Here is a 20,775-nt window from a genome sequence, read left to right as displayed (position 1 = left end):
GGCTGAGGCCTTGACAAGGGGGTTTATTGACGTTTAGTAGCCAAGACTAGAATATGCTTGGGGGTCAAGCTGCTGGGGGTAAATGGGGAAAACAGCTGCCTTAATCTACTATTTTTAAGTGTTTAGGAGGCATCTGGCAGGAAACAGTGCTGATCAAGTAAAATAGTTATTACTTTACTGTCACTGTTTTCAAATTCTGGAAGAATTGGGTAGGTGGAGGCTATGGTAAAATGCAAGGTTTAGAAATCCCTGTGGCCTGAGCTTTGATCTGGAGGCCTGCCACCTGTGCTGTGCACCTTGAGGCAGGAAGATATCGGGGTGGGGGTGGACAATAGCAGAAGTTTACCAGCGATTAGTGAAGACCACGAAGAGGGGGCAAGATGACAATGAAGAGGAAGAAACACTGCGTTGGTCCCATTTTAAAAGTGTGCCTAGGAGGTCCTTTTTAATGGTATTGAGTGGGAAGTGGCCCTTGCCAGGTTAATAGGTTATCTACTGCAATGTGAGAGCAGCTGCTTGGAATGAGAACTGCAGGCACAGCTAGGATGATGGGAACAGTATGTGGCTGGGAGGTGGGGACTTGCCTGCTTGCCTTTCTCTGCAATGGTGATTTGAAGTGGCTTCTATATTCATTTTTACCTCCTCACAACTCTGCAGCAGGGTTGCCAATTCTCCGTTAGGAAATGCCTGTGGCTTTGAAGTTGGAACATAGCGAGGGCTGCAGCAGCAGCAGCTTACGATGCCATAGTGTCCCTATAACTTCGGGAGGTCTCCCTGCCCTCTGAGGGCTTAGCAAACCTACCTCAGATAAGTTGGCAAAAAGCAGGTGTGGGTGGCCCTGCAGGCTTTCGTGGCATAATGGGGATTCGAACTTGCGGCTTGTAGAAGTAAGAGAACGACGCATGCGCCTGCTCGGCCTTAGGCGGCCCCGCCCCCAATGTCTCGTAAAACCCGAAGGCCAAGCTGGGGCGGACTCCTCGGGCTGCCTCTCTGGCCTCCCTCTCGATGATCCGAGCCGGGCTTGGCGCGCTAGCCGCGCGTTCCTCCCCGCTGTTCCTTTCCCCCATCACGTGGGGAGGGCCAGCCCGGGGCCGGAAGTGGTTCGGAGGAGGGATTAAAATGGCGGCGGCGTGAAGTTGCATGTTGTTGTGGGGACCCCCCCGCCGAGTCCGTTGGGAGGAACCGCCAGTCGCCCCCCGCCCGCCCTCAGGCCCGCCATGGCGGTGACCGTCACCTTGAAGACGCTGCAGCAGCAGACCTTCAAGATCCGCATGGAGCCCAACGAGACGGTGAGGGGCGGCGGGCGCTTCCCTCTCCCCTTCGGCCCCGGCTTTGGGGCTGGGTCGTGCCGGGGCCCGCCCTCAGAGCGCGGGCCGAGGCCCTTGGAGAGACGCAGGCCAGGCAACAACAAAGTCAACAGCCGCTTGACAGAGTTGCCAACCTCCAGGTGGGGGCTGGCGATCTCCCGGAATTACAGCTGATCTGGCCCTAGGGATGAGTTCCCGTGGAGAAAATGAAAGCTTCAGACGGTGAACTCTGTTTAGGGTTGCCAACTCCAATCTGTGAAATTCCTGGAGATTGGGGGGGGGGAGCCTGGAAAGGGCGGGTTTGGGGAAGGCAAGAGTCCTCATCAGGTTATAATGTCACAGAGTCCACCGACCAAAACAGCCATTTTCTCCAGGGGAACTGATCGCTGAGGCCTGGAGATCAGCTGTAGTTCTAGGAGATCTCCAGCCACCACCTGGAAGTTGTCAACCCTTTCTGTGGCATTACACACTGCTGTGGTCACTCCCAGGCCCCATCCCCAAAACCTCCAGGAATTTTCCGACCCAGAGCTGGCAGTCCATCTGCTGAGCTTGGATGCCTCCCTCTTCTGCCAGCCTCCTGCCCTGCCCTCCTCTGTTGAAAATGGGTGAAGAGAGTGCAACGGGGGCCTCTCCTGCTCCTTACCTGTCACGCCTTAACAAAAGACAAAATAATGGCCCTACTTGTGTGGTGCATCACAGTTTGGGGGCGGGCAGGAAACCCCTGCTTGTGGTTGGTCTGCCTAGGGTGGCACAGATACACATACAGTAAAATCCTAAGCAGAGTTATTCATGTCTCAGTCTATAAAATCAGTGGGCTTATTTAGGACTTCACTGTAAGGGATTTTTCCTATGAAGCGTCCAAAGGCTCTGCCTCCAACTGCTTTTAAAGATGGAAAGTGGGGAGGGTGGCAAGTGCACCAAACTTAGCTCCATCACTGCTGAGTTAAATCCTGTTTGTGCAGAAAAGCGCAGAAATCCAGTAACAAACTAACAAAATTTGTGATCGGGTATCAGCTTTCATAAGTCACAGCTCATGAAATTTTGTTAGTCTTATAGGTACTACTGAACTCTTGCTCATTTTTCCTGTTTGTGCTGATCATGTTTGTGTTGGGCTCCCATAAATAATGCGTGAGCCATTTGCCTAGTAGGCGTTTGTGTGATGATTGTAGTATTGGCAAAAATAGCTGCTGCAAGCAGGTTCTCTGAGTACAGTTTCTCTGGTATCTGAAGAATAGCTTACTCCCTGGAAATATTGTTGGTCTGTAAGACTCAAATCTTGCTGTTGTACTGCAGACCAGCATGGCTACCCACCTAAACTATTCTCTGGATTCAGAGTTGCTAGTCTCCGGAGGTGGGGCAGGTGGGCTGAAGATCACCTGTTGCTATGATTGATCTCCAGACTACAGAAATCAGTTCCCCGAGAAAAGGGCAGCTTTGGATGGTGGAGTCCATGACATTATAGTTCCCAGAGGTGGTCTTCCTCTCCAGACCCTGTCGCTGTCCACCCCCAAAATCAACAGGAATTTCTTGAGCCTGAGTTGGTAATGCTGTCTGCCATGCCCAAGTCATCCACTCCCCTATGCTTGCTCCCAACCCAAAGATTTCATGCCTGGTTGAGATTATGTCTCTGTGTAACATGCTGTGAGTACCGACACACTACGCAGCCTATCCTTAGTTCCAGTGTTTTAATGTTTGGGAATTCCATGGCACATTGTACTAGCATCAGTTGTTTTGGTTTAGCAGAGTATCAGGACTGTGGCATCTTTCCTCAGACTGGCTTTCATGGTGTGCTCCTGCAGTTAGGTTTTATTTGTTCATAGTCCTCTCTCACTTTCAAGGTGGACTATATTAATCAATTTCAAAGACATTTCAATAAACTATGCAAGCAGCAGGAACTCAATATAGGTGAAGAAATGCTGAAACAGCATAAGCAATTCTAAGACTCACATATTAAGCAACACAGAAACTAGTTCTCTGGACAGTTTTGGTCTGAGACTGTTTTGGGGCATAGGATGATTTCCCTCTCCTGTTCATTCTCAATTAAAACGAAATTATAACCCATGCTATTTATAGGAAAACTTAAGATTCTGAAGTTTCTGACTTTTTTTACTCCAGCATTGTACTGATTTGTCTAGTTTGTTCTAAGGAAACGATGCCAAAATGAACCCAGTTATTAAGAGAGATTATATTGGGAGTGCTTATTGATCTTATTGAATCTTTAAAAGAGTTGCATTTGAGAATTTGTAGCAGATTGTGACTAAAAAAACGGGGAGGGAAAGGTTGTGATTGGGATTACAGCAATTTTTTAAACCTCTGTTTCTAATACAATCATAGGGGGTAGATATGAGAAAGGGAGTGTTTTTTAGAGTGCATCGGTTTTATTTTTTCATTCTCAGCCTCCTATGGGTCAGAGGTCATGCTGTCTTGGGAAACTTGCTATTTTATCTGAGTGAAGAAAATATTTTCACCTTTGTTTAGGTTTAGGTCAAACAAGGTCAAGCTCTGAAGTTTTATACCACCACTAATACAACTTGTTTTTAGTAGTCTCTCTTGGTTCAGTAAAAAAGAGCAAGAGTCCAGTAGCACCTCTAAGACTAACAATAGTTGTGATAGGGTATGAGCTTTGTGAGTCTGCCTTGTATCTGCAGAAGTGAGCTGTGGCTCATTAAAGCTCATAGAATCATAGAGTTGGAAGGGGCCATACAGACCATCTAGTCCACCCCCCTGCCCAGTGTAGGATCATCCTAAAACATCTCTGACAAGTATTCATCCAGCCTCTTCTTGAAAACTGCCAGTGAAGGGGAGCTCACCACCTCCCTAGGCAGCTGATTCCACTTTTGAACTATGACTGTGAAAAAGTTTTTCCTAATATCCTAATATCCATCCTTTGTGCATGTAATTTAAGCCCATTTGTGCATGTAATTTAAGCCCATTGTTTCGGGTCCTATCCTCTGCTGCCAACTGGAACAGCTCCTTGCCCTCCTCCAAATGACAGCCTTTCAAATATTTAAAGAGAGCAATCATGTCCCCCCTCAACCTCCTCTTCTCCAAACTAAACATTCCCAAGACCCTCAGCCCTTCCTCTTAGGGGTCAGTCTCCAGACCCCTGATCATCCTCGTCGCTCTCCTCTGTACCCTCTCGATTTTGTCCATATCCTTTTTGAAGTGAGGCCTCCAGAACTGCACACAATACTCCAGGTGTGTGGCCTGATCAAGGCAGTATAGAGAGGGGCTATGACCTCCTGCGATTTTGACGCTATGGCCCCTTTGATAATACCCTACCACAAAATTTGTTAGTCTTAGAGGTGCTACTGGACTCTTGCTCTTTTCTACTGCTACTCACAGACTAACATGGTTACCCATCTTGATCTATCTCTTGGTTCAAGTGGCAAACCTATTTATAGTAATGGAAAGGATTCCTGGCATGACTTTGTGATTCAAAAAGATGCCTGTTACTTACTTTACAATACCTTCTCACATTAACTTTGTGATGCAGATGCCCAGTATCAGTTAAGGCAGATTTCTGGCTTCCTCACAGGGCTTGATAGTACTTGCTGTCACTGCCATATTCCAGGGCAATGAGAATCTGACAAATGGGAACTGTTGTGTCTTCACTTCACACACAGATTTTGTATCAAGAACTTTATGCTTTGCCAGGGTGTATGGATGGATATGTTAGTTCTGTATTTCAGAGTACTGAGTTGTCCAATATACCCTGTCCTGTGAACTTTCTGGTCAGTAAGTGCTCAAGAATACCTTGGGTGTAATAAAGGGTCACCGGGGCAGTCGGGGGCGGGGGTAGTTGTGAATGTCCTGCATTATGCAGGGGGTTGGACTAGATGACCCTGAAGGTCCCTTCCAACCCTGTGATTCTAAGGGGACAGATTTGTAGACTGATACGTTTTGTGTGGGCAGCACCAAGCGATTGTGCCTTCATATGTGGATTAGCAGTGTAAGGCTTATATGGGCAACCTGTACTGTGATCATCAACATAAGGCTTATCCACATATAAGCCACTTTGCCATGGAGATTGACTTCTGTTTTATTCTCACAACAACCCTGTGTGGTAATTTAAGCTCACTCAAGGTGACCTAGTGAATTTCATGGCTGAAATGTGGTCTCCTAGGTTAGTGGCCTAAATAGAGTTATGCTATTCTAAGCCTATTGACTTAAACGGACTTAGAAGGGAGTAACCCTCCTTTGGATGGCACTGTTAATCATTTGCCGTGTTGAGAAGGTAGTGCAACTTATAAAATCTTTCCCCATATCCAGCAAGCTGTTTTTATTCCAGATGGATGTCTAGACTGCTCCTCTGGAAATTCTAGCAGACTGCAATTTTGTGTTAATGGAATTGTAGCTGGAAGGGACTAAATAAACATGTAGGTCCAGGTGCCCCCCCACACACACCTGTGCTGGCCATAATGTCAAGCAACACACTGCAAAGGGCAGTAACTTCCCATTACCAATTTGGCCTCAAATTCCATCCAAGCTTCAAACCAATAAATCCAAAATTGCCAACCTGTTGGTAAGGCTGACTTTTGTTCAATGTGAGTGAAGTTTTTTTAACACGCCCCCCCCCCCCCCCCGGGCTTGATTTCAATTTATAAGCCTTCTTGTATTGCGTAGAACTATATTCTGGTGCAGCAGAATCTCAGTTTGTTTTTCTCAATGGTGACTATGTATAAATGCATACATTTTTCTCCCCTGGATTGGGTTTTGCTTGTGTGAGAATGGAAAGCATTCCCTTAAAGAGAAAAAGATTTCTAACTATTCCTGGGGGGCGGACGGACCGTGAGGGGGGTAGTTTCTTTGGGCTTGTAGGAGTAAAAGGGATATTAGTATTAGAAGCCTTTGGCATGGATAGCAGAAAGCAAAGAAACTCAGCTGTCTTAACCTTTTCTAGAAGCCAAGGCCATTCTGCGCCTTCGTCATATTATCAGGTACAAACCATTAGTTTATGTGTGAGCTGATACACTGCTGAAAGGTTGTGACTTGGAAGCTTGGGGGCAGATCTCTTTAGCCCTCTTGATTTTCAGCCTTGATGGGAGCAGAAAGAGTAGCCTCCAGTAATTTCAGCGCAAAGTGGATGGTGGAGCCATTTTTTATCTTGGTCCACAGGTACGAGTTCTTAAAGAGAAGATTGAGGCCGAGAAGGGCAAAGATGCTTTCCCGGTGTCAGGCCAGAAGCTAATCTATGCTGGCAAGATTCTGAGTGACGATGTCCCCATCAAGGAGTACAAGATCGATGAGAAGAACTTTGTGGTGGTAATGGTCACCAAGGTATGGCTGGACGCTTCTCTTCATAGTAAAGCTGCTTTTGGGCAACAGGGTGGTTGTGCTTGTAGCCGTCTCCCCCTTGTAGTGGATGATGCTGTGACGAAGAAAGCAGGGTCAATAGGTTTTCCTGATGGTTAGAGGTGTAAAGTTCTCAGAAAGTTTTGACGTTTCTTTTCTGGAAAAAAGTGGTGATTTGGGAGAAACTTCAATTATATGGGATACTTTTTATTAACTCGAAACTCACATTTAGTGGTTTAGCAACAGTTGTACTACTTGGAGTATTAATGAAATTAAAAACTATAACTGCCTTAATTTTCTACAAGCAAGCCAGTATTGGAGAGAATGAGCTACAAACTGTCACACCTATCGTCACTTTGCCACCTGTACCTTTGTTTTTTGCCATATACCGGGTAAGGAAAATAATAGTAATTGATTTATATACCACCCTTCAGGACAACTTAATTCCATACTCAAAGCAGTTTACAAAGTGTGTTATTATTATCCTCACAACAATCCCCCTGTGAGGTGGGGGGGGGGCTGAGAGAGCTCTGAGAGAGCTGTGACTGACTTAATGTCAAGAGGAGCGGAGAATCAAACCTGGCTCTCCAGATTAGAGTTCTGCCGCTCTTAACCACTACACCATGCTGAAAATAGAAAATACATATTTTGTAGTTTAAAAAGTTAAATGAGAATGCTGAACAAATCAAACTCCTCAGTAGTGTGTTAACAGCCCTGCTACAGTGTATTAACAGTGGACAAATCAGTCACATTTAAATGATAAACATACCCTGGGAAATAGTAGCATTGTCTCCAGCTTGTTTCCCAGTCTATGGGTGTCTGTGTTGCAGTGCTTTGAGGATTGCAAAGGTTTGACCGCAGGGGGCCAGGTCAAGAGACAGCAGATTTTGGGCTCATACTGTCTCCATCGAGTTAGGCTGGAGTCACCTAAGGAAGGCAAGCAGCAGTCCACAAGCCGAGGAGGACCTATCTGTTCCTATCATGGAGATACAGAAAAACAATGAACCCATGAAGGCTAACTAAACAATACACAAAAAATATATATCCAATAATTTGTGTATATTTCTTGAATAAGTAGACTAATAGTTAGATTCAACACATACTTCTGTTGTTCAAAACAGAAGAGGTATCAAGAATGTAATTACAATTACAATATTCAAATCCTTTTTTCATGAATCCCATTTTGTGGGTTTTGCTGTAAAATATGAGGAGTTATTTATTGTCCAGTTGTAATTCCAGAGTGGGAAAAGGTGCTTATGGAGAAACTGTGACCGCTTTGATAAAGGTTCTTGGAAACGGGACCCACATACCGGTTTTCTCGCCACTGGTCACACTTGAAACTTATACAACTTAATCGGGAATTGGCACAGCATAACCCATTGAGGAACTGATGTGAACTTATGTTCTTGAGCGCTTGCACTTTAGAGAATCAGCTAAGGCGATTTTTGGTGAATTGTTAATATTTATAGAAGCTCTTGATGTCTATATAAGAATCGATTGTTTACATGTAAATATGACTCAAAGAGAATGAGCAAGGATGAATTATTAGGACGTGATGTATGTATGATGCACTTTACCATTCATGGGAAAGGATTTGAATATTTGAATAAGTTTTGATTCCTCTTCTGTTTTGAACAACAGAAGTATGTGCTGAACCTAAATATTATTCTACTTTTTCATTTCCAAGAAATAATATACACGAATTATTGGATATACATTTTTTGTTCATTGCTAGTTAGCGTTCGCAGGTTTGTTGTTTCTTGCAGCTTTTCCCCCATGATACTGTTTTAGGGATCCCCTCGTGGAGATGGCAGCACCTTCTTGGTGCAGGAAGACATCTTGGATTTCGAAGTTGTACGTATCACGGAATTAAACATTAATGCTTTAGATAGTCTTACATAAAAGAGTCATATTGTGTTTTGATTAAATCCTTATTTTGGAAGACATTTTACTCTTTCCGAAAGAGCTCATACTTCCTCCAAATTTCTTCCAGTGCTCCTCGAAATTTCCTTTTTTTTTCTGTTGGAAAGTAATCTTTGAGGGAGTGAGGATGGGGGAAAGGCTGCGTATTTATGTCATTTATGGTCCTCCTCTTTCACTGAGACTCAAGGTGGATTACCCAGTGCAAGTCAGTGTGACTTACAGAGTTCTCTCGGTTGCTTACCAGTAACTTGAAGGTTGATCTGTTTTATGTACTTGGCTGTACCACTTCTCCCTTCCTGAGGCTTCTTTTGGTTTTCTGTTCAGAATAAAACTGGCTCAGGAGCTCCCGCTGCCTCCCCCAGTGATGCAGCGCCCACTTCAGAGTCCACACCGTCCTCTGGGCCGACACTGCTGCCCGCTGCGGCTACAGCTGCACCCCCCTCAGCAGCTCTGTTAAGTGAGGAACCTCCCCCTGAAGAGTCTGTGACCGTTTCCCCTCTGGAATCCACCACTGGGTAAGTTGCATCTGCCCCACAGTTCAACAGCTGTCCATCGCTTACAGGGGTTTGGGGACCTGTCTGATAGAGCAAGACATTTTAGCTCTAGGCAGCCGGTCCTGCAAATTCTTCTGGGGCAGCAAAGCTAGAAGAACTGGAGGCTAATGCTGGGACACAGGTGGAGTCTCCCGTCTCTGTGTCTCCAGCTGTTAACCTTTGCAGCAAAATCTTTGCACTTGAGGACTAGAAAATGGAAAAGGAGTCCCCCAGTGTTGAGGGATGGGTTTGATGGCAGGCAGGGGCCCGCTGTGGAAGGATTCATGGATGTCTCTACTCTGTCGAGGAAGCCAGCATCTGTGGTCTATGATGGTCCTTCCTGGCATGGCTGGGGGTTACTCCTTGGAGAGGGCAGGTCTCCTCCAGTGGCCATGGCCGCCTCGTAGCTTAGCACCTGGACTCCACCTGTTTCAGCCCCATCCTCTCCAAGGAGTATTCTGTAATGTGAGTGAGAATGGAAGTGCGCTGGGCACGGCAGAACTGCTGTGGTAAACCATGGGAGCCTGAGAGGAATGGGAAATCAGCTGCTCTTTCCGTTTTCTCGGCCAGTGATCTGGAAGTACCCTGCTACTATTTCTCTCTCTTAAATTCGCAGCTCTGTTCCCTCTTCAGGTAGCATGGGACGTGAAGATGACGCAGCCTCCACCTTAGGTAGGTGAGCACCTTTCCTTCACAGGCCACTGTGAAGAGCGCTCAGCTGGCTTGGCTGTAATTTCCTCTTTAAGGTTGGGCTAGCCTCCCCTTTCTCCTCTGCTTTGCCTGGTAAATTTTGGGTGTCCCAAGAACCTTCCATAACTGGCTTCCCCACTGCAGCACGGTTAATTGGGAGACTTTGCTGCCCTCTGGAGGCTGTTTGACGGTTGTAATGTAGCACGCAGAGGATCTCTGTTTTTCAGCTGGATTTTTGGGTTGTGTTTATCATAGAGATGCCAGCATTACTTCCCTTTTTTGGGGATTTAGAGTGCAGAGGACGGGGTAAGGAGAGACATGGGAGGAGAAAGATGAACTTACATGATAAAGAAATCCCTTGGGGTTTAAAATGAACAATTGAAGATGGCACCTGGGGCTGTTAGCAGTTGGCTTTATTGATGGGAGCCATTCTGTGGGTTTTCTTCAGATCCCAAAATCTGCTGCTGCTGCTGAATTGTCTGCACCAGGGCTGAGTAGCACGGGGTAGCATGCTGGCGCCGAGCCTGCTTGTGCTTTGGGAGGCTGCATGGTGGAAGGAGCAGGATCTGGTGCTGCAGTTATGGGCTCTAACACCATTTCTGAAAGAGGCTGAGGGGCCAGAATCCTAGAGCCCTTAATAGACCAGGAAAGGAGGTTCAGCAGCCAGATTCTGGGCACCTTTGGACTTAGTGTTTTTTTTTTCTTTCCCTGTGGGATTGAAAATGCAAAGTCACTCAGGAAGGGGGAGGTGCTTGAGAGCTCGACTGTTGGATTCTATTTCTAGCCATTGGTTGCCCTAAAGAGTGGGGACTAGAATACAGGTGTTGAATTGGGGGGGGGGGCTGTTGACAATTCTAACGTTCCCAACCCCAAGGGACATGCTTTTCTGGCTTTCCACCTGCTGGTGAGCAGAGACTCCAGCTCCTGAGTCCTCATAGCAAAAATGCTGGCAGTGACCAGGTGGCGCCTGTGTGGCTTCTGGTCTAGCTGCCTGTCTTGCTTCCCTTCCCATAGGCAAATGTCAGGAAGTGCCAGTGGCAGAGGAGTCCTTTGCCTGACTCCTGCTAAGTTGTCTTCTAATTGTGCCTCTAGTTACTGGCTCAGAATACGAGACGATGCTGACGGAAATCATGTCAATGGGCTATGAGCGAGAACGGGTGGTGGCAGCGCTCCGAGCCAGCTACAACAACCCACACCGGGCGGTGGAATACCTGTTAACGGTAAGGAAGGCCATCTGGCCTTGTCTTGTTTGTGCTTAGATCTTTCTTCCTTCTCCAAGTGAAAGGGTGGTTTTATAGGTCAGAAAGCCATGTTTCCTGGCTTCTGTTCATCTCCCTGTCTTTCTCTAAACTTTTTCTGCTTTTATGATTCCTTGTTTCTTTCTCTAGCTTTTGGCAGCTTGAACTAGGCAAGACCAACCTGCTTTTTGGGCTCTGCCAGGCTAGCCTTCTGGAAGGGCAGCACTGAAATGTGTGCAGCACTGGCTGTTCTGTCCTTCCGACTAACGTAGCATAGAGGAAGCTGCGGCACTTGCAGATCTGAGGTTAGCTGAGATCTTGCAAAAAAGAGTACCTTGAATGAAGGATAGGAAGTGCAGGCTGAATATTTGGGCGGTGAACACAGCAAAGTGATTGAATACGCACTTGCGTCGCTCTGCATTTGTCATTAATATTTCACAGGGACATGGACAAAGGGTGAAACAAGTCAGCATTGTGTGTTTCTTAAGGCTCCATCTCTATCCCAGCATTTCTTGCCGCAGGCTGCTGGATGTCTCCGCCCCCCATCCAGTGGCATTCTCTGTGGGAGCCATATCTTGGGGCATTCTTAGTGCGTTTAGGGCCCTGGGTCAAAATCCAGGATGGGTCCCCAGAGTCATTGACATCCTACTCACACCAGCCTGGTCCTCCCCCTGTGTGAAGCTGGCAGGAGACGCAGCATGCTGGTGGCCCAAGCCCTGCAGGGCAAGGGCCAGCAGTCGCAGGTGCAAGCTGGTGGCGCTCTGAGCCGGGGCAGGCTTAAGCACATCTCAGTTGCACAGCCCTGGAAATGGCTGCGTAAAAATGAACCGTTTCCCCATCCCTTCTGTCAGTTTAGCATTCCAGCGGCTCACCCCTATTTCCAAATAGACTAGCAGTGTTAAAAAATAATTAATAGGCTAGCAGTGCACGTGTCCCCCTCTGGCTCCTAAAGTATTGGCCCACCGTTCTGGGGAAGTGGACCCATGGGGAGGGGAGAAACTGGGCTGTGTGCTTACTTGGAGAAATGCGGAAATCTTTTCAACTTCCAATGTAAACTGCCATAGCAGAAATCAGCCTCAACTCCTCCCTTGCTTTGGAGAAGAGAGGAGGCTGGAAGTGAAAGAGTTCAGCACCAGCCCCTTCACACATACATGAAGCTGTCTTATACTGAATCAAACCGCTGGCATCCGTAAAGGACAGTATTATCTGATCAGACCAGCAGCAGCTCTCCAGGGCCTTAGGTAGAGGCCATAGCACTTATCCACCAGCAGTGGTTATTGGAAGTCACTAAGTGGGGAGGGAAAAGCAGAAACATTATGAAACGTCTTGGGTGAAAGAAAGGGCTTGGGAGCCAGTCTGTCTTCATCTGTGATCATTGTTCAGTGCTTCTGTAGTCAACATTCCTTCCCTGAGCTATGACAAAAATGGAAAACAAATTCAAAACCTGAGTCATGAAAATATTCCAGTCAGAATGGCGGATGAGCCTTTCATAAATGCCAGCAAACCTCTTTGCTTGCCCAAATTATTCCAGTGGCCCTTTTTTATTACTCCAGATTTTTGGTTTCTTGTGCAATTTGCTCCCAGTCCTGGGAATGCAAGGGTCCAGCTGGCCCTTCCTTCCTGTGGAGCAAGAGCTCTCCTAAGAAAGTCAAAAAGAGCCCAGTAGCACCTTTAAGACTAACCAACTTTATTGTAGCATAAGCTTTCGAGAATCACAGTTCTATGGTTGTTGTGGGTTTTCCGGGCTGTAATGCCGTGGTCTTGGCATTGTAGTTCCTGACGTTTTGCCAGCAGCTGTGGCTGGCATCTTCAGAGGTGTAGCACCAAAAGATGCCAGCCACAGCTGCTGGCGAAACGTCAGGAACTACAATGCCAAGACCACGGCAATACAGCCCGGAAAACCCACAACAACCATCGTTCTCTGGCCGTGAAAGCCTTCGACAATACATCGAATCACAGTTCTCTTCGTCAGATGCATGGAAGGCAAGAAGAAACTGGTCAGATATATAGGTGGAGAGGGGAGGGCGGAGTAGATGCAAACAGTAGCTTCTGATATGGAGATCAGTTTGCTTCTGTTAAGGAAGTCAGTTACTTCTGATAATGAGATAACCATTCATAGTCTCTATTCAATTGTTGCAAAGACTATGAATGGTTATCTCATTATCAGAAGTAACTGACTTCCTTAACAGAAGCAAACTGATCTCCATATCAGAAGCTACTGTTTGCATCTACTCCTCCCTCCCCTCTCCACCTATATATCTGACCAGTTTCTTCTTGCCCTCCATGCATCTGACGAAGAGAACTGTGATTCTCGAAAGCTTATGCTACAATAAAGTTGGTTAGTCTTAAAGGTGCTACTGGACTCTTTTTGATTTTGCTACTACAGACTAACACGGCTAACTCCTCTGCATCTATCTCCTAAGAAAGAGAGAGGATGGCTGGTACTTGATGTTCTTTGATAAGAAGGTAATGGTATTTGGGCTTTCAGGGACCACAGTTCTCTTTGTCAGATGTATCTGGCAGGGAGAGCTGTGGTTATCGAGGGCTTATACTACATAGAAATTGGATGCTTTTACTGCTGCAAACTAACACGGCAAACTGACTACACACCAAAAGGAGATGTTTACATTTACTAGCAAAGGAATGTTTGGTTGCCTCCCCCCTAATTGCATCTTGTCCCTCCTATGTATTTCTCTCCCCTCTCCCCCCTCCTCTTCTGTATTTGACCAGTTTGTACCATGCATCTGACAAAGAGAACTTGATTCTCGAAAGCTTATGCTGCAATAAAATTGGTTAGTCTTAAAGGTGCTACTGGACTCTTTTTGATTTTGCTACTACAGACTAACACGGCTAACTCCTCTGCAGAATCTGAGTCCATCTGAGTTTCATTCTTGGCACTCAGCTCCTGGAAGAAAAATAAATGGGGGTGGGGGGTGGGGGACACGGGAGCAATGAAGAGCGTGAGGTCTGCAGAGTGATGCTGCTTCTCTTACTATTGCTGGAACCATTGTCCAGATTGCCTGGAGTTCTTAAGACAAAAACTTAAAAATACTATATCTAATTCTCAGTATGGCCACATCTGTAGATACTTAAATCTGGAGATTGGAGCCAAGAACAGACAAGACAGATTGGTCTATAAACCTGAAAAACACTTCAGCTTTATAGAAAAAACTGATATCTAAAAAAAAAATGCATTGAGGATATTAATAGTAGAAGCAGCATCTGTAGCCTTAAGAAACAAATGCCTTCAGTGGATGTTGTTAGGCAACCACAACAGTATTGCCAGTCTTCAAGCCTTGGTTTCTGTCGGTAGAAAGCAAGCAGAGGGGTCAGGGCCCATTCCGGGGTTGTTTTGGCCTTTGTGGGAGGATTTAGCAGGGCCAGGGCCAGCTACCACATGACTTGTGTGACTCACCCAGGACTGGCTGTTTGCTATGGTTCAACATCAGTCCCCCTCCTCCTCCCCCAAGCCAGTGAAGTGTATTGGTTCGAGCAGGGTTCCCCAACGTGGTGCTCGTGGGTACCATTGCATCCGCCAACGCCTTTCTTGGTGCCCACCAAGTGTTTTTAGAAAGAGGGTGGGGCCTGATGGGGCTTTTGCCAAGCATAGCTTCTTATCTGCCAATGGAGATTTGATTGGCTGTGCAGATTTTCCACAGCACAAGGATCTTCACTGTGTGACTGAAAGTAAGCTGTAGCGGCCATTTTGTGGCTGGCTCCACTTCTTGCAGCAGCCATTTTGTTGCTGCACCCACCACACGGCTGATCACTCGGCTAGAGTTTCAGACGAGAATTTCGGATCCTCTCACCACTCTATCATGGGAACTTTCTGGGGGGGTCTTGGGCCCGTCAGAGCCGCTCATCCTAACCTACCTCACAGGGTTGTGGAGGGGAGGGGAAAGGCATAAGCGGCTTTGGGGACATAGGCAGATAAGTGCCAGCAAACCTCTTTGCTTGCACAAACTGTTAACTGGAGTAAATAAATAATAAGTATAGCTGAAGACGGGACAGTTAAAAGTTGGTGGGTTGGCAGGAGAGAAAGGAAACAGGGCAAGTTGGGGATGTGGGGGAGAAAAAGGCTGGGAAGGGGATACAGGGGAATGGGAGGTGTTCCCCATTGAGCAACTGGGCCCAGCCTGGCTGACGCCGCGCAACTTGCCCGGCCTGCGCAACTGAGACAGACGTTTCCTGGGGATAAGATGCCGGGTAAGGGAAAGCTGGAGACAGAGGAAGGGGGCAGAAAATGATAGGCTGACTGGTGGGTGGGAAGGCAAGAAGGGAGAGGGGAAAGGGGAGAGGCTGTGGGGGCTGCCAGGGAAGGGGAAAAGGAAATCGTGCGGGAGGGGGAAATAGATGCTCTTCAGAAGTCCGTGCTCGTCTCCCACTTGTGTATATATATTTTTGCCTTGACCGATTTCTGTACCCAGCTGCTCCGCTGCAATTTCTCCCATTAAGAAGCAGATCTTGCCAGTATCTGGGCTGGGTTATGAGCGCGTGCAAATCATCTCCGGACTCTCGGTCACTCGATCAGTTGCAGTGTGTGCAAGGAGGGGAGTTGTCTTGCAAAGCACTCTCGATGGAAATGATCCCGTTAACACGGCTGCTTTTGGTGTTGCAGGGGATCCCAGGCAACCCAGAACCTGAGAGCGCCCCCCTCCAGGAGAGCCAGCCCCAAGAGCAGTCAGCCCCCGAAGGTGGGTTGCCGTTCCCTCACTTCCATATTGGGTAGCTTCCTGGAGGCGGGTGGGATGAGCGGTTGGTGGTCCTGGGGAGAACATCTTCCCTTGCTCCGCCCCCTCCTGCCACTCTTCCCCCCCCCTCCCCTCCGCCCCCAGTCTGCTGCTGCGCCGGCTGGACGCTTGGCATTAACACCACCTGGCCCTACAGGAGAGAATCCTCTGGAGTTTCTGCGAGACCAGCCCCAGTTCCAGAACATGCGGCAGGTGATCCAGCAGAATCCAGCTCTCCTCCCGGCTCTGCTCCAGCAGCTGGGCCAAGAGAACCCTCAGCTGCTGCAGGTGAATGGCCCCTGGGGGTGGGGATGGGGGTGGGGGTTGCAGGGCTCTGTTCAGCGTCTTCTTCATCTGGAGGACGCGTCGATCCCACCTCAAGGGTCATCCAAATTAGACTGTCCACCCTTGTCTTGTATGTTTCTGCTCATCTGGCCCCTTCTGCACAGAGCTCCAAGGGACATACGTGACCCCCCCCCTTCCTCTCCCATTTGATCCTCGCAATTTTCCTGTGAAGTAGGTTAGGCTGGGTGTGCCTGGCGCAAAGTCACCCCACGAGCTCACAGCAGAGTAGGGATTTGAACCCCCACATTCGCGTTTCATAGCCCAAAATCTTAACCGCTGCAGCACACCGGCTTGCCTGAATTCAACGTGGTGCTTGTGTCAGGGTTAGAGAGGCAAACCGAGAATCCGACGAGGAGGGTCAGGGCAGGGGAGGAACAGGGAGGGGTGGGTGATGCTTCCGGATTATGCTGACTGCTCCTCCTCCTCCTCCACCAGCAAATCAGCCAGCACCAAGAACAGTTCATCCAGATGCTCAACGAACCCTTGGGCGAAATGGCTGATGTCGCAGATGTTGAAGGAGAGATGGGTGCCATCGGGGAAGAAGCTCCTCAGATGAATTACATCCAAGTCACGCCTCAGGAAAAAGAAGCCATAGAAAGGGTAAAAATGCTAAAAAAGGGAGGAAGGGGGAGATCTGGGAACCCCTTGCTCACTTTCCACTGGGCTTTGCTCTGGAGAGTTGGCAACCTCACAGCTTACTGGCCAGAGCGCTAACTGTGCTAGAGAATGGGGGATGTTGTTCTAGGGTTACCAGTCCCCTGCTCAGGGTGGGGATCTCCTGCTCTCATCCTCTGCCCTCTGCCACCACTTACCTGGCAGGGGAACGTGCCTCCCAGGGCCTGCTCCTGCACACTGCAGTAGGCCAATTTGGGCCCCAAACGGGCTGCCTTGGACCTGTTTGGGGCTTAAATTGGCCCTCTGTGAAGCGCAGGAGAGCTCTGTGGCCCTCCCAGAAGCGCCCTGAATCAGGCTTGTTTGGGGCCAAAAACCAGCCCGCTGCAAAGCGTGGGAGAAGTTCAGAGGGTGGGGCCCCTTCACGCCACCCTAGCAAAGCACTCCCACATTCAGCAGTGGGCTGATTTTTGGCCCCAAATGGGCCTGATTCAGCCCGTTTCAGAGCGTGGGAGTGCTGCTGGGAGGGCTCTGGAGAGCTCCTGTGCTTCACAGTGGGCCAATTTAGGCCCCAGATGGGAAGAAATTGGCCTGTGGCAGAGTGCGAGAGTGCTCCTAGGGGGTGGCACAAGCCCCTGCGAGGTGATGTCACTTCCTGGAAGTGACATCACTGTGCAGCCTGGGAGCACGAGAGAGGGAGCTCCGATCTAAATGTGAGTGCTGGGTCTCCCACCTCCCGCCTGGAGGGTGACCCGGCAACGCTATGCTGTTCAGAGGCCTGGAGACCGTTTCGAGGAGCGTTTGAAATGCTCCAGGGCCTGCTGACACAAACACTGCTTGGTAGGAGGTGCCAGGCTGGTTTGGGATTGGGGGTTCTCAGTATCAACGAGGAGGCTGTGCTGCATTATGAGCTCATCCAAGGCAGAGGTCGGCCTTCTCCACAAACTGCCACAGGCCTCCCGCCAGTTAGCCCAGAGCCAGGTTTGTTCACCAACCACCCCTGAATTCTGCAGGGAAGCTCATTTGCTGTTTCTGAAATACATCGCTGAAGTCACTAGACCGATGTAGCTATGCTTACTTCACAGCAGTGTGCTTGGCTGCACTTTCCTCCCCAAACGTGCTGAGTAGCTTCTGTAGAATCTGGAGGGGTTTTGCAGAGGAGCCGTGGCTGATAGAGGAGAACTAGGAAATGAGGATAATTTGATGTGAGTCTGCGACGAGGGGGGGCCGGGCAGCATCTGGGCTTCCTGATCACTGCAAGTGTTTATAGGAAAGGTTAGAACCTCGCCTTGTTAAAAACAGCACAGTGATAACTGGGAACCCAGAGACTGAGCCCGTTCCCGTCTTGTGCGTGGCATTTTGAGTGTGCAAAACGATGGGGGAAACGTGACGGTGGCCTCCTGTGATGGGAAGTGTTGCAGGATGCGGCAGTTCTCATCCCAGATTTGACCCAAACGAAATAGGAACCCCGAGGCCTCTCAGAAAGGGGAACTCCAGCTAGAGTTCGGCAGAAGTCCTGGTAGTTGGTCCCTCACAGGGAAAAAAGGAGGAAATACAGCATTCAGTGCTTCCGCTAAGCATGCTCTTAACTTCTTCTTCTTTTGCTCTCTCTTTCTCCCCCTCCCCGCAGTTAAAGGCCCTCGGCTTCCCCGAGAGCTTGGTGATCCAAGCCTACTTTGCCTGCGAGAAGAACGAGAACCTGGCCGCCAACTTCCTGCTGAGTCAGAACTTTGATGATGAGTGATAAAGGAAAAGAGTTTTATATAAAAAAATTCTCTATATAAATATTCATTTATTTAACGGGGCTATGTGTTGGGCAAAGGGGCAGTGGCAGTGTGAGTTTAGAATGCCCCAGGCCGAACGGCTGGCTGGAGGGAAATACTCTGTCTTGGAAAACTGGGCAATTGGGGGGGGGGAAGCAGAACAGCCAGGACCCCCCTCTCATCCTCCCTAAAATAACAGCCACGTTTGATCCCCCCCCCCAAAAAGCCTTTGGACTGGCAAGCTGAGGCTGTTCAGGGAAAGGGCAACCCAGCAGATGGGTTCCATTGGACTTTCTCCCAGCAGAGCCAGCAGCATGTGTGCAAACAGATTGCTCTCTTGTTTGCAAATCCTACCCATCCCCACCTCCTCAGCCAGTGCACATATGTCTGCACCCGTCCGCTGCTTCTAACAAGAGGCTGATGCTCTTCTTCTGTTTCCACCTGCTGGCCTTTGAACCAAGCCCCCCTTTGTCCCTCCAAGAAGAACTGCTGTGTGCTAGGTTGGTAGCTGGCTTTGGATTTTGTGGATAGTTTGTTTGCATGGGAAAGGCTGTGGAAGAAAGAGTGTGCAAAGTTGCACTTTCCACCCCGGTCATACCCTCTGCTAAGCTGCCGCCCCCTTTTGTACCCACAGCCGCCCCCCCCCAACACTATTCTAAATTCATTCTGGAAGAAGTGGAAATCAGGGCTGGGGAACAAAATTACCCTTAGGACCAGCAAGTTTGAGATACTGGGTTCCTTTTGCAACATCCCTGACCTTTGGCCAGCTGTTCTGCAGAACACCCGTGGTTGGATTGACCTGCCTTGACTTCCAGAGGTTGCCTGAGCAGAATTAACACTCAGGTCCCCTGTTGCCCTGCGCAGTTGAACCTCTCAGCTTTTTAGATTCAGGTCTTGGAACTTGTAAAACATAATACCGAAAGAAGGAATAGATTTTTTTTTTTTTTTTACAAAACCCCTCAGCTGGTGAATCTCTCAGAGTGGCTCTCTTTGGGGTAAAATGCCCTGTGAAATGAAACCCTGTTTTAAAAATTATTTCTGTGTTGTGGCAGTTTTAAGGAAACTAATATTTTGTAGTATTAATCTGATTTACCTGTTGTTGGGAGGATTCTTGTATTTCAAGGATCTGTTTGTTCTTAAAACCTGGTGGTTGTTGGGGTACAAAATCTCTGTGTTGCGACACTTGGGAAGGAGATTATTCTTTCATTTTTTGGAAAAAAAGAATTATTTTCACAAACTTCTCTTTTTAGAAAAACGTGTAGCAAGAAAATTCCTGTTTTAATGTACATTTTTGAAGCTTGAGTTTGGATTAGCAAGAACATATCCTGATCAACCCCCTAAAGGAGCTGATCTGATGTTTGGCCTTTCCAGTTTCTGAGATCCAGTGACACTGGTTTTTACTACTAAATGGGCAAGTACAAAACTGGCAGAGACGTTCTTGGTTTCGGTCACTCTCCACCTTTATGTGGAGATGATGGTCAAAGATATTTGTAGTTTGAACTTTAATAAAACTCTCCATTATCACCTGTTAAACCTTTTAAAAAAACATGCAATCGCCTGCTGCCGCTCTCTTTTCACCCCCCACCCCACCCCACCCATGCCAGTCCTGTCTGGGAGTCCCTCTGTTTCCTCAGCCTATGTCCACCACAAAGAGATCCAGAGTATTGCCTCTATGCCTCAAAAATAAATTTTGAAGCCATAAGTTTCTGCTGAATTGTGTGATGTTGTTTGACTATATGACTGACGGCGTGTGATATTTTTCTAGAATAAGCTCGATTAATTTGATTTCAAGGATTGCTGGGCGGGAGGGGGGAGTGCAGACAGGCAGCAGTCTGGCTAAAGCCTGAAAGGTGGTTCGAGGGCTGCAGGCAAAGGCGGCTTTGTGGGCTGCTCTGGAATCAACCTCAGTTCTTCTACTGGCACATTGGGGGTGGCATCAAGAGACTTGGAGGGCTGCAGATGGCTTTGAAAGCGCCCCCAAATGGCTGCTCCTCTTGTCCTTGTGGCTTCCCTGATCACACCTGGGAGTTCTTCTGAAGTGGAACACGCGGATGTAGTATCACCAACAGTGAAGTATCACCAACAGTGATACAACAGTGAAATCCTCAGCAGAGTTGCTCATGGGCTTAGACTGGAGTAACTCTGCTTAGGATTTCACCGTAAGTGTAGAAAACATCAAAAATGGGAGTGGGGCGCGTGTCAGAGAGAGTGCGTGTTTGCTGGCGCTTTGTTTTTTAACGGCCCGTTCCAGGCTTTGCTCCCGACTCCTCTTTCATCATCTTGAAGTGCTGCTGCTCTCTTGTTTCCCTTTTAAAAGCAACCAGTGTTTTTTTCTGGCT

The 20,775-nt window shown here is 48.1% G+C and overlaps 1 protein-coding gene across 2 annotated transcripts; it reads left to right on the top strand.

Annotated features, from left to right (window-relative positions):
• The first annotated feature begins 1,096 nt into the window (after positions 1 to 1,096).
• RAD23A (RAD23 homolog A, nucleotide excision repair protein) lies at positions 1,097 to 20,150 on the top strand. Of its 2 annotated transcripts, none has more exons than XM_055003678.1 (9): positions 1,097 to 1,289; positions 6,426 to 6,587; positions 8,850 to 9,040; positions 9,696 to 9,730; positions 10,841 to 10,968; positions 15,605 to 15,680; positions 15,874 to 16,004; positions 16,497 to 16,661; positions 18,304 to 20,150. In XM_055003678.1, the coding sequence occupies exons 1-9, from the start codon at positions 1,218 to 1,220 to the stop codon at positions 18,415 to 18,417; spliced, it is 1,074 nt and encodes a 357-aa protein (XP_054859653.1). In that variant the 5' UTR covers positions 1,097 to 1,217; the 3' UTR covers positions 18,418 to 20,150. The 2 variants fall into 2 exon arrangements, with proteins under 2 accessions (XP_054859653.1, XP_054859652.1); XM_055003677.1 differs by having other exon boundaries at positions 9,675 to 9,730.
• Positions 20,151 to 20,775: the final 625 nt, after the last annotated feature.

The sequence above is a fragment of the Eublepharis macularius genome, chromosome 19 (genome assembly GCF_028583425.1).
Source record: "Eublepharis macularius isolate TG4126 chromosome 19, MPM_Emac_v1.0, whole genome shotgun sequence".
Taxonomy (NCBI): Eukaryota; Metazoa; Chordata; class Lepidosauria; order Squamata; family Eublepharidae; genus Eublepharis; species Eublepharis macularius.
This window is presented reverse-complemented; position numbering and strand designations above follow the sequence as displayed.